A 14,003-nucleotide genomic window follows, 5' to 3' on the forward strand; every position below is an offset into this window, starting at 1 on the left:
TGGACACTCAAGACTGCTTTTTCAAAAATAGACATCTTGTAACATTGCAATACAATTCAATGGACACTCAACACTGCTTTAAAAAAATAGACATCTTGTAACATTGCAATACAATTCAATGGACACTCAACACTGCTTTAAAAAAATAGACATCTTGTAACATTGCAATACAATTCAATGGACACTCAAGACTGCTTTAAAAAAAATAGAGACATCTTGTAACATTGCAATACAATTCAATGGACACTCAAGACTGCTTTAAAAAAATAGAGACATCTTGTAACATTGCAATACAATTCAAGGACACTGCTTATTTTTTTAAATAGATAGAAAACTTTGTGAAAAACTTGTGAAAAAACTTGTGAAAGAACTTGTGAAAGAAGTTGCAGTACATTGCAATACAATTCAAGGACACTGCTTTTTAAAAGCAGTGTCAAAAACTTGTGAACAAACTTATGAACAAACTTGTGAAAAACTTTGTGAAAAACTTGTGAAAGAAGTTGCAGTGCATTGCAATACAATTCAAGGACACTGCTTTTTAAAAGCAGTGTCAAAAATTGTGAACAAACTTGGGAAAAACGTGTGAAAAAACGTGTGAAAGAACTTGTGAAAGAAGTTGCAGTGCATTGCAATACAATTCAAGGACACTGCTTTTTTTTATAAATAGATAAAAAACTTTGTGAAAAAACTTGTGAAAAACAGTGGAGTTGCTCAGTGGCCAATGGTGTCAGACTGTGGTTGTAACTGGGCAGCTCCCAGGTATGAATGGAACTGTGTGAATGTGAAGCAGGGCGTAGCTGAAAAAGAGCATCTGTGCTCAGCGAACCTACCCTGGGTATATAAAGGTTAAACAACAGCATTCGTGGCTGCAATGAGCCTGTTTTGAACTACACATCTTTTCAAACCGAGGTTGCAGGCTTGATACTGCCACTCTCAAGTCATGCTCAATGTTGAGCTTAGACCTGTGCTTTGTCTTCAGTGAAGCAACAGCTGAAAATCCAATCTCACAGAGATAGGATGTGGCGAAGGGAAGAAGGATGCCCACAGCCCTCCGCCCTATGACTGGATGATCCCTCTCCACACCAAGCCAGAATTCACTCAGTGTCTGAGCTGTAAACCTCAGCCTCAGGGTGGAGTCAGAGGTCATCTCGATGAGTTGCTCCTCTTCAGCAGAGCTGAAATCGGCAGGTGCTGCAGATAGAGATACTTTATTTGTAATTAATTGCAAATTAAACACAAAACATTTCAGTTTTACAACAATCCATTCCAGCTAGATAGTAGCATATTATTATTATTATTATTATTATTATTATTATTATTATTATTATTATTATTATTATTATTATTATTATTGTTATTGTTGTTGTTGTTGTTGTTGTTGTTGTTGTTGTTGTTGTTATTATTATTATTATTATTATTATTATTATTATTATTATTATTATTATTATTATTATTATTATTATTATTATTATTATTATTATTATTATTATATAATGTACAACATAAACAAATGTCATAATTAGTCAGTCAATAACATAAAATACCAACCTGCTGCATTGAATGGATCCACCACCCAGTCATACTGAGCACTGTTGTTAGGGAAGTATTTTAAAAAGAATCCTCTCAGGGAAGAGATGTGCTGCCTGAGACAGGGGATCACTGTGGTGACTTGAAGAGATGTGCTGCCTGAGACAGGGGATCACTGTGGTGACTTGAGAAACACTGCTTTCAGCAAACTCAGTCAGGTTCTCAAAGGCATCAGTCTGTTGTTAATCAAGGCGCCTGCCCCACATCTCCAGCTTTCGACTGAATGCAGTGATCTTGTTTGCCAGGTCAGGTAGGTATTTATCTTTGCCTTGAATTGAATTGAATAGAATACTTTATTTAGATAAAAAATCACATGACAGTAAGTACAAGGTCAACTAAATAGGATTAAAACCCCCAAGAAAGCCAATGGCTTGTTTCAATTGGGGTCCTTTTGTAATCAATGCATATTACATTTAGTGACAAACAGACAGACACTACTAAACAGAACAGCATAAAGTTTAGAGTAGACATGACAGATACTAGAAGACAAAAAATATCAACATACCTTGAAGCTGAAGGTTTAATTCATTCAGCTTTCCAAAGATATCGCTGAGATAGGCCAGTTTCATGAGAAATTGTTCATCATTGAACTTGCTTGCAGCTTCATTCATGCTCTCCTCCTCCAAGAACACCCGAATCTCCTCTCGTAGTTCGAAGACTCGCGACAACACCTTCCCTCGCGAGAGCCACCTTGCCTCGCTGTGAAACAGCACTGCAGAATGGTCAGCTCCCATCTCCTCACACAGCGCAGAGAACAGGCGCGCTTTCAGGGGTCGGGTTTTGATGAAATTCACCACGTTTATAACATCTGTCAAAACCTCATTCAGCTCAGGGCTAAGCTGTCTTGACGCTAGCGCCTCTCTGTGAATGACACAGTGCGTCCATTGCGCGTTTGGCGAGACCCCCTTGATGAGCGCCTGTAGCCCCCTCCTTTTCCCTACCATGGCCTGCGCACTGTCAGAGCAAAAGCCCACACAGTTCTCCCATTTCAGTCCATGTTCTGTCAGATAACTGTCAATCATTTTGAAGAGCTCATCAGCTGTCGCTCTGTTTTTGATATATTTGCAAAACAGCAGATCTTCAATCAGTGACTGGGAATTTACAAATCGAACATAGCAAATAAGCAAACAGTCTTTATTGCTGTCAGTGGCCTCATCCAATTGTATTGCAAAACGTTTGTTTTTCAGTGACTCCGTGAGTTGTTCTTCCAGATCATTCGAAATGTCACATATACGTCTTGCAATGGTGTCATTGGACAGGGGGATACACTTCAATTTTGCGGCGGTTGTCTCATCAATTATTGTTGAAACCATATCAAGAGCAGCGGGGAGGATGAGATCCTCAGCTATCGTGTGTGGTTTCTTACACTTGGCGATTCTATATGCGACCTTGTATGATGCCAGTTGTGCTTTGCTGTTCACTGATGCAGCTTTTGCCATTTGCGTCTCCTGCTTACGGTATTCCTCGAGTTTTCTCTTAAAGAAGTCGAGTGGCTTCTTGACGTGACTGGGATGTGATGTCTCAATGTGTCTTCTCAGTTTGCTGGGTTTCATGCTATCAGCTGCGAGGGTTTTCTGACATACAACACACAGGGGTCTCTCCTCACCTCCCACAACATTCGCTGTGAAGCCAAGAGCGAGATATGCCTCGTCATATTTTCTCAACTTGTATTTTGGTTTATTACCGTCACACGAAGCATCGGTGGCCTTCCTTTTAGTACCTGTCAAAAATGCCTCCATTCTGTTCACTGACAAAAAGCGGACAGCTTTTGCCTTTTACTACCGCCTTGCCAAGCGCGGGGAGCTGAATGAAACCAGAGCGAGAGCGAGAGCGAGGGGGCGTGACCGCGCGCTTTGTTTTATGGGTGTGCGTTCAGCACATAAAACCCGCGTAAAAACACACATTTCTCCCGGTCGCTCGCGCCCCCCCTGTCATGCCTCTGCGCCCCCCCTGGGGGGCGCGCCCCCCACTTTGAGAAACACTGCCCTATGGTAACCCAGAGGTCCGTGTGAGAGAAATTAATAAAAATATCGAATAAAATAAATAACGATGAAAACCCGACTATACTTGGGTCTGGCGCTGAACGGTTGGCGAGTTAACCCGACTTTCCTCTGGTCTGGCGCTGATTGAGTTAAGAAATACACATGCTTATACACACACACACACACAAATAGCTGACACATTGAAATAAATATAATAAAAAAAAAATTATTACAAGAATCAAACAATAGAAAAGAAGATGTCTCACGTGGCTTTTTCATCTCCCTTTTCTCCACGCACACTGTTCCAGAAAGTATTACAAATATTTCCACTCCTTCAAATCAAGAAAAAAACGTACGGCTATAGGTATCTTTCGATGGCAGATGTGATGACCGTGTCCATTTAAGCGATCAGGCGAGGAGAAACTGCTCAACAGAGAACCAGGCGGTATCCACTCCTCATTCCTCATTTTATGTAAAATAGCCCACGGATGTCATATTTAGGCTATTTATAATTTGTCTTCTCGTTTTAAGACATAAAAAAATTGGCCCCATGTTCAAGATATATTATCTTACAAATTTCTATGTCTTAAAACGAGAAGTCCAAACCATAACCCGGTCCTCCCCGATGTCTATAGGGTTGGGTACCGTTCACATTTGAACCGATACCGGTACCCAATGGTACCTTTTTTCTGTACTTTCGTCTCTAAAAATGTAATTTACAATCTCAGTTGTAAAAAAAATGTTGTCCAAACTTCAAATTATTTATTATCATTAATATTTATTTAGAACAATTTGTTAATATATATATAATATTGCAGTGAGCGTTGTCTGCATCTAGCTTTGTAAAGTGTAATCACATCACACTTGCAACCATTTTCAGCTTGCCATTGCCCCGACTGCTTTGTTGTTGAAGTGTATTGTCCGTGTGAACGTTGTGAACGTTACCGTTTCGCAGTAAACAAAACGTTGACGTCATCAGACGTAATAAAAATTAAATTAAAATGATTACCAAAATGTGGCGCCGGAACTCTGTCTCCTGGCCAAGACGCAGTGAGATGATTTTATGATAACCCAGTCTGATAACCCAATCTGACATGATGACCACCATGACTATGGTGTAGTCTGACCCTGAAATTATTTGGAACAATCGAGTCTATAACTTGGTTTTACATAATTATGTCAAATGCATGGATGCGCTCTTGTCCACATTTTTCTCAAAGATAATTCTACAACTATTTCCACTGTTCCAAATCAAGAAAACATGTATGGAGTATTTTTGACGGCTGACACAACGGTTCTGTCAGTTCAGCGATCAGATATGGCGAAACTGCTCCACTGGAAGAACCAAGCAGCAACGTTCCTCATTCTGGGTATGTTTCCTCCGCAGCTGGGTCGTAGAACACCTGTAATGTAGGAGAGATCTGTCCGGATACAAATAACCGGTGGTGTTTCAAAACTCACATGTGTTGTGGAGATATTGGAGATATTGAGGAAAAAACACAGAATTGTGTGCGTATCTTTTTCTTCAGACACACACGCTAGATCCACAAAGAATGGATTGCACAGAGTAAGTTGCACCCTTACTTACAATTCATTATGAATTGAAAATGGGGGACCCTGATGTAAACAAGACAAAAGTCTTTCTCTGGTCTGCATCCCCTTAACACATTCCCGGCCATTAGGGGCCGTCTAATCTCACGCTAAACGGCCAGCATTTCAAAACAGACTTTCATTGTGCGTGAGGCTGTTTGTAGAGCTAAATCTATACTTCATAGTATTGCTATCTGTCCATTCTCATTGTCAATTGAGACCATAAACTGTCCCTTCAAAATGGCTTAAATAAATAATTTTTTCATCAATACATTCTCATTTTATAGCCTCGTGAATATAAGCGTTATATGGGGATTGGTCTGGTATATTTCCTGGAAGGCGAGATACAGGGCGCTAAGCTAATAACATTAAATCGAACAGCGTTTCGGCTATACAGAAGCTAGAGCTAAAACTCAAAATGCACATTGTCGGTATTCATGGTCCACCATGAATGCATGAAAGGGGGGGGGGGGGACGTTGTTTCTGATTATTGATTACCAATAACCGTGTTAGCCTCAGTAGCCACATTCGCTGATCGCCTAGTTGGCTATCAAAGCAAGGCCCGATCAGCATGTAATTTACGTGAAAAAGATCTTACCGTGGGCCGGTTGGATCCCCAAAATGATTTCCCAGTTATCGATCGCCAACTGGTAGATCGATATGTCCATTGGCTGATGATATATTCCTTTACTGCATAGTGAATTCGGCGTCGCAAAAGGTATTCCAAGTTACAGGCTACACGTATAGAGTCCAGCTAACAGTAAACTCCATTCAAAGTAAAAAAAAAAGGAACACTGCATTATCGAGACAGCGCCCCTACGAGGATCTGGCCGGTAATGCACTTTTCAGAATTCCAAGAGTGGGGTAAATCTGCAGTGCCGCTTGGTGACATTGAGTAGGTTATTAAAATGGAATAAAAGCCAAAACAACCTGGTTGGCCCTCTACCGTTGGATTCGAAACACGGACATGTCCGTGGCCGGGCGGGAATGTGTTAACAATTGTGTGTATTGAGCTGTACTGTATTGTACCCATTCGGCAATCTGTTAATACAATTTTCATTCAATCAATCACCGTGCAGATTGATTGATTGAATGAAAATGTTATTAACAGATTGCAGAATGGGTACAGTACAGTACAGCTCAATACATACAATTGTTAAGGGGATGCAGACCAGAGAAAGACTTTCGTCTTGTTTACATCAGGGTCCCCCATTTTCAATTCATCATAACATATATGACATACATGACATACAGATAGACAGTACTGCTACATCTATACATTTATGACATATCAGATTGGCAAATACAGTACTGTTTGTGATACAAAAAGTGTCCAGAAAAAGAGTGTGTAATCTGTAAAATAATACAGTGAATTTCCCGTGAAAAAACATACATTTTTTACAGTACTTGAAATTCCCCGCCAGGCCTTTACCCCTCCAGATTAATTACGCTGTGTTCTACCTCTGCAACACAGCAGGGGCTCAGCTGAAGCAGACGTACCATATTCACGCCTCTCCGGCATGTAGGCTCTGCTCTGCTCGTTCGTTGCTACTAGACTAGATCCATTATATTTGACAGTGTGGGAGATTGTGTTCTCGTATCTCCTCTCATGTCATTTGCATGATTGTCTTTCTTCTTTGCATATTGCGTCTGTTTCACACATCAGGCTATCCTTTGACGTGCCAGAGCATGCATTCTAACATATATGTTGAATAGGAACAAACATTGCAGTGGAGGTCTGTTTTTCTTTTTAAGTTAGTTATCACAAGGTATCACCGTGCCTGCTGTTGCAGATGATACAATCTTGTATGCCACCAGCTCCACTCTTAAACCGACTGCTTCCACTTGAATTAAATCATCACAAGCTTATCTTAAATTCCAATCAAATAAAGTATCTTGTGTGATCAATACTAATATTAGTATTCATACACTTCAGGGGTTCTCACATTGAAATTGTAGAATCTTATACATATGCAGGTCTTTGGTTAGATAACAGGCTCTCTTTTAACACCCATGTTGAACACCTTTCTAAAAGGTTGAAAGCGAAAATTGGTTTCTTAAAATGAAATAAGATGAGATGAATAAATTAAGATTTTTTACTGGCAGTAGGGACGGGCTGCGTTATAACCAAAAGTGGGATGGCCTTCTTTAACAAAGAGAAGGGATATGAATTGCATTTTATTTATCTACAAGTCTCTGCTTATGTTCCCTATTATATCTGCTCTTTGATTGCTTTTAAATACAGCACATGGAAGTAGGTCAAAGGATTACTTAGCTTCAGATACACTACATGAGCTTGGCATAACTGGTTTTCGATATTATGCAGAAAAAAGTTAGAACAGTTCATTCCGTTAGAAGATTTAAAGGTTTGTAGATGTTGTTTGTACTTGTTTTAATTTATATAATGTTACATGTTTGTTGATGGTGTCATTTTTGTCTGACAGTGGCTCGGGAATTGAGCAGTCGTCTGGTAATACGGAGGTTCCCGGTTAGATTCCCGCTCCTCCTGGGCAGCATGTTGAAGTGCCCTTGAGCAAGACACTTAACCATGAATTGCTCCTGATGAGCAGGTTGGCACCTTGCATGGTTTGCCTCCGCCGTCGGTGTGTGAATGTGTGAGTGAATGGGTAAAATGTGAGGAATAAATTGTAAAGTGCTTTGGATAAAAGCGCTATATAAATGCAGCCATTTACCATTTGTTTGTCCAAAGTGTTTTTATATAGTCTATTGTAAACAGGTCACACATGAGAAAGATATATTGATCTTGTGTGTTTGTTACCTGTATAAATAAAGGACAAATAGAAATAAATCAAATCTGGCAAGACACTCTCCTCTGGAATTCCTCCATGGCCAGCCCTGCCATTTATTAACCCTTGTGCCAATTTAGCAAATCCCTGCCCAGCAACCGTGTGAAATGGCCAGCTATCACACCAGCAGAATTCAACACACTTCTTCATTTGAGTTTTCACAGCTGCTGGAACCTCGCGGTGGAAAATAAACAATGCAATGACTGCTATCTCTCTGGTGACAGGCACATATTCCTGTGTCACTGAAGACAGTGGCTCAGGAGGTAGAGCAGCTGTCTGGTAATCCAGAGGTTCCCGGTTCGATTACCGCTCCTCCCGGGCAGTGTGTCGAAGTGTCCTTGAGCAATACACTTAACATCTAATTGCTGCCGATGACTGAGCATGGTCGCCTGTTAGGATACCAATCCACCCAAGTCCTTTAGATTGATATTATATGAACCAGCTGACCAGATATTCAAGCGACAAAGTTGTATTTCTCAGACAGAGTCTTTATTGTCAATCACACAGAGAAGAGAACACTCGCCCTCCACGGGGCTCAGCCTAGCACAGAATGATGACACACATTGACATTTATACCCCTTGTGGACAAAGGAAGAGAAGGGAGGGGTGCGTGTGTATGTATGTGTGTGTGTGTATGTATGTGTGTGTGTGCTTGTCTGTGTGTGTGCCTGTGTCAGAAGAAGGGGCTAGGGGTAATGGGTTAGAGGAGGGAGGGGTGTTTAGCTGAGATCATGTCAGCAGGTGGCAGAAAGGCCGGGGAGGGGAGAGGAGAGGGATGTTAGGAGACACAGAGAGGAGGGGAGAGGAGGGAGGAGGGGAAAGGAGAGACACATGAGACACATGGTAGCATGTGAGCTATAGCATGTGAGCTGTCGTCATGCTGATCAGGACAAGATCTAATTGAGAGTGGCTCCATTGACCGGCCTGTGACCAGGCACTATAGGCACAGGGAGGTTGCAGGGCCAAAAGAGAGAGAGTAAGAGAAGAAGAGAGAAAGAGAAAAGGGGGGGGGGCAGAAGAGGGACAGATACTTTTGGGGTTACTGTTAGATTAAACTGGATTCTGTAGACCTGTGTATGTGTGTATGTGTAAGTGTGAGTGTGGCTAGCAGCGGGAGGGTTATGTGTTTGTGTGTGACGTGTGTGTATGTACATCGCAAGAGTGCGGTCACTGAAGATGTACATTTAAGATAGGCTATGTTCGGGAGGGAGAGGGGGACAATAAAACATGCAGGAGGGTGTGTCACTGAAGATGTACATTTAAGATATGAGGGTGCGGTCACTGGATGAGATAATGCTGCTGTAGAGAGAGAGAGTGGGGATGAGGAAGATGATGAGGAAGATGGGGGAAAGGATTTACCTGTGGTTACCTGTGAAATTGGGTTCAATTCCAATACGCCTCTGCCGTCAGTGTGTGAGTGAATGGATGAATGTGAGGAACAAACACAATTGTGAAGCACTTTGGATAAAAGCGCTATATACATGCACCATTTACCGTTTATCATTTGAAGAGATGAAGTACTGCTCCGCTTGGTATCATTTAAGATTCAAGATTCAAGATTCAAGAGGTTTATTTGTCACATACATACCAGGGCATACAGTGAAATGCAGGTGGCCATGCCCGCTTTGATTTTGCAATAATACTAAGTAATGAAATAGACATAAAATAGACATGATAAAAATAGACATGCTAAAGTCCTAAGATAATGCAATACAATGTTAGCTACGAATTAAAGCACTGGGTCCTATGTATACTACTATACAATATACAGTTTTTACTCTATATCCTTAGGCTATACTTGCTATTTCTAAACTATACTATACAAGAACCACAACAGTTATTTCCGTAAAGTGACCTTTATTTTCCTCGTTCCTTTAAAGTGTCCTTTCCATGCGGGCGGCTACGTGGCGTAGTGGGCAAGGCGCTCGCCACGAATGACGGAGACGCTGGGCTTGCCTGTTCGAGCCCAGCGCTCCACATTGCTTTCAGTTTAGCTGGTCGTTCATACTAATACACATTGGCCGTATTAGGGGGTGGGAAACTGATGGGTGGGGATCGGGCGTTGTGGACAGCGACTCCTACAGGTCGGTTGATGCGCCCTGCGCAGTAGAATCAGGGAGTGTCGGGGGCAGCGTGAGCCTCCCATGCGTTACTCCTCGCCACTGAGAGATCGAGCTGCGCAGGTGAAAAGATGCGACTGCTGTTACCTCAAGTACCGGAGGGGACTCGTGCTATGTATGACTTAGTCCACATTGCAGCCGGCTTGTGGGAGGCAAGAAACAGCGTTCGTGACAGGGGAGGGTTGAATTGGATGATATGAAATTGGGATGGGAGAAAAATATAGAAAATGGGAGAAAAAGTGGATAAAAAAAAAAAATGTCCTTTCCATTATGTTTAAAGTGACCATTTGTGTGTGAGCGAATGCAGAATGTGTGTTTTGTGTGTGTATGTGTGTGTGTGTTCATGTGTACTTGTGTGTGGAGAGTTCAGTGTTCAATGTTCTTATGGCCTGGGGGAAGAAGCTGAGCCTTAAGTCTCTCTGTTCTTGGGAGAGAATGGAAATGCAACCACGACACTTGTCACATCCAGTGGGATATGTAGTCCTGCTTTGTGATGATGGGATTAAAGTTTTCCCACAGAGAGATCCTGGCTGACTCATTGGAAATCAGCACATGTTCACCCTTTGCAAGTTTTTCTTGAATGGCACCCGTCTCACTATAGATGGGAGGCCGAAGGTCTCTAGAGGCTTCCGTTAATGAAATGATTGATCTGGTTAAACAGAGTATATGTTATTGTAATATGAACTACATAATATACTATAATAACACATTTCCGTTTGTTGGCAACGGTTTTTGGGTCATATCTTTATGAAATTAATGTGTTGATAAGATAAAAACGACCTACGTTTGTGAAAAGGGGCGTTGCTGCGGAACCAATCAAAATGCGTTACAACGTCAGGTGACTTGATTTCTCCCAATGACATTCTTCAAGCCCTGGAACCAGGAAGTAAATATTGCTACTCGTCTGTTCACAACACTGGATAGCTCTGCATTCGGTAAGCTCTCAATTCATTACTATTACTATTGAAATGCATTTTTACTTAACTTTACAGCATTATTCAAACGTGATAGGAAGTTATGAGTCATCAGCAGTTTATATGTAGTCCGTTTTGACGTCCGATTACACATTGGAAAATGTTGTAGCCAGCTCACAAAGACTAACGTTACTAACGTTAGCATTTTAACTTTCTCAGATAGCAATCTAACATTACGATAGTGTAAATCAAACAACTCTAACCCAATACTAATAATAGTAACTTGTTTCACATTCTTGCTGTGTGTTACACTATGGTGATAGCGGTCTTTGTTGTTGCCTGTGACGTTAGAAATTTGACGTTGTCACAACCGTTACATATGTACAAAATATACTGTCTCATAAATATACTCTTCCAATATATAAATATACATATAAATATATTGTTTTAGATGCTGTTGTCACTATGAATTACAAATGGGGGGCCCTGATGTAAACAAGACAAACGTCTTTCTCTGGTCTGCATCCCCTTAACAATTGTGTGTATTGAGCTGTACTGTACTGTACCCATTCTGCAATCTGTTAATAACGTTTTCAATCAATCAATCAATCAACATTTATAACACAATAACAAGTGTGAAAATAACATGTTATTTATTTTAACAGTAACATGTATTACAAAAACATATTCCCTGTTGTCCCAAATTACTGCTCCTTAATGATGATGATTCTTTAGCTTGGCAGGAAGTACTGCTGAGAAAAAAAATTGGCACTTTGATGGCAAGCTCCACATTCTCTGCCCTTTAATCACTGGAAACAGTTATTAGCTGATGTTGTAACAATGGAGCTTTCTACAGCTAGATTAAATGGTGCAAACTATCAAACAATAGATAGCTGGAACCAACAATGTGCATTGTATGCCTGTACCTGTGCCTATCTTCCAAAAATGAAATAGAATATATGAAAAAAAGAAGAAAAAAACTCCAGTGAAAACTTAGGATACAGTGTTCTGACAGTCCAAACACAGACACATGTCTGTACATGGTAGGTTGTTTGATTTGCATGTGCATCGCCCCTTCATGCATTGTGTTTTTTTGCAGGAGCAGTATACAAGTTCCAGGATTGCGACTGGGGCTGGAGGAAGTGACATCCAGTCAATCTCGAAGAAATCTCCCTCTATCTTCCATCCATGGCTCATTGGTGGAGGTATGTCTGGCTGGCTCTGCAGGGACCTCCGGTATATGGCTGCCTGGTAGTTACCCTGCTGAGTGTGTTTACGCAGGGAGTCCTGATTTGGTGGCAGACTGCGGTCAGTGCACTTCCCACTCTTGAACAGTTGACTTCTTGCATCATTGACATCCCTGCAGCCTTTCTGGTCATAGAGGTCACAGGTAAATGTATCTGTGCCTTGATACAGCTCCTCTGGCAGTTCGAAAGCTGCTCCCAATGTTCTGAACGTTGCACAATTCTCCACCCAGTCACACCCAGTCACAAGTGTGAAAATAACATGTTATTTATTTGAACAGTCAGAAAAAATAAATAACGCACATCCTCTGTTTGTTGGTGCTGAGCCAAACTGTAAAAACAGTAATACATAAGAACAAAGCGGGGCTCGCAACTCACTTGTAGTTCCAAGGTGATTTTAATAAACAAAAAAGGCAGTAGATGCAACGTTTCGACCTTACCGGTCTTCCTCAAGCATGCCATTGACTGTCCCTTTGAACCTAAACATCTTCTCTTCTGCACTTCTTCACTCAGCTCCAGTGGGCAGGATGGGAAGGCAGAGGAAGAGGGTGGTGACCGGTGAAGCTGCTCCCCTCCAGAGGAAAGAGGAGAATCCTGCTGCCTTGCACCGCAAGGAGAAGAAGAAGAAGGTTGACATGGGCAAAGTGTTCATCAACATCTCCATCGGCCTGTGCATCTTCAGCCTCGTCTGGTTCTTCTATGCCCTCTACATGCGCTCTGCCCTAGCTAAACAGGTGGTGACAATCCACCCCTCACCTCCTGTGCTTGATGCCAACAGCACCATGTCTGGGAAAATGTATGCCGCAATTCATATCTTACAAGAGATGCATTGATGTATGTGCAGGCTATTCTGCCTCCGTCTGATCAGTATGTAAAAATCACAAAGTTGGGGATATGGATGGGAATATATTTCACTGATTAAAAGAAAAACCAAAAAAATAAGCAAAACTCATTCTGTCTCTAGTATTATTTGTTCACGCCAACTGTTTTGGAGATGAGGGTGGAAGGGAAGAAAAACAAAAAATGGTAAAGAGCAAGAATAGTTTGGTTTTCCATTATTATTGATTAATCATCAATTGTAATGCACAATCTTTACATCTCTTACTTAATTTCTCCATTCAAAGTTCCTCCTTTCTGTAGTGTTCGCTGTCTTTCTCAACACCTTTTTTGTTTGTTCATGGTCCAAGTGGATGTAAGAATATTACAATATCACGATGCTGGAAGAAAGTTGGAGCAGCGTGAGGCTGAAGTTGCATTTTCTTTTTCTCAATTCCTGAATTGTGGTGGTACAGTGTCTTCAACACCCATGGGGGTAATTTGGCAGTATGTTTTTATGGGGGGGGGGGGGGGGGGGGGGCATTCATTCTGTGTTTATTGTGTCATACTGGGGAATAATATTAATATGATGTCCTATTGGGGACATAATTTAAAATTCTGAGCAATTCAATAGTTTTTTTTATGGAGAGGACGTCTGAGATTAATTGAAAACTGTATTAACAGATTGCAGAATGGGTACAATACAGTACAGCTCAATACACACAATTGTTAAGGGGATGCAGACCAGAGAAAGACTTTAATCTTGTTTACATCAGGGTCCCCCATTTTCAATTCATCATAACATATATGACATACATGACATACAGATACAGTAGGCCTACTGCTACATCTATACATTTAATTATGACATACCAGATTTGCAAATACAGTACTGTTTATGATACAAATAGTCCAGAAAAGTATCAAACAATTGCAGATGGGA

At 41.2% G+C, this 14,003-nt stretch overlaps 1 protein-coding gene across 1 annotated transcript; it reads left to right on the plus strand.

The window, feature by feature from the left end:
• Positions 1–11,000: 11,000 nt before the first annotated feature.
• Positions 11,001–13,096, plus strand: LOC311234161 (uncharacterized protein). The gene is made up of 3 exons (XM_084321274.1): positions 11,001–11,021; positions 12,100–12,205; positions 12,758–13,096. The coding sequence occupies exon 3, from the start codon at positions 12,772–12,774 to the stop codon at positions 13,075–13,077; it is 306 nt and encodes a 101-aa protein (XP_084177400.1). The 5' UTR covers positions 11,001–11,021; positions 12,100–12,205; positions 12,758–12,771; the 3' UTR covers positions 13,078–13,096.
• The last annotated feature ends 907 nt before the right edge of the window (positions 13,097–14,003 follow it).

This window comes from Notolepis coatsorum, assembly GCF_963971535.1.
Source record: "Notolepis coatsorum genome assembly, chromosome: 9".
Taxonomy (NCBI): domain Eukaryota; kingdom Metazoa; phylum Chordata; class Actinopteri; order Aulopiformes; family Paralepididae; genus Notolepis; species Notolepis coatsorum.

Coding starts and splice junctions, on each gene's coding strand:
- LOC311234161 (XM_084321274.1), top strand. CDS start 12,772: ATGGGAAGGCAGAGGAAGAGGGTGGTGACCGGTGAAGCTGCTCCCCTC.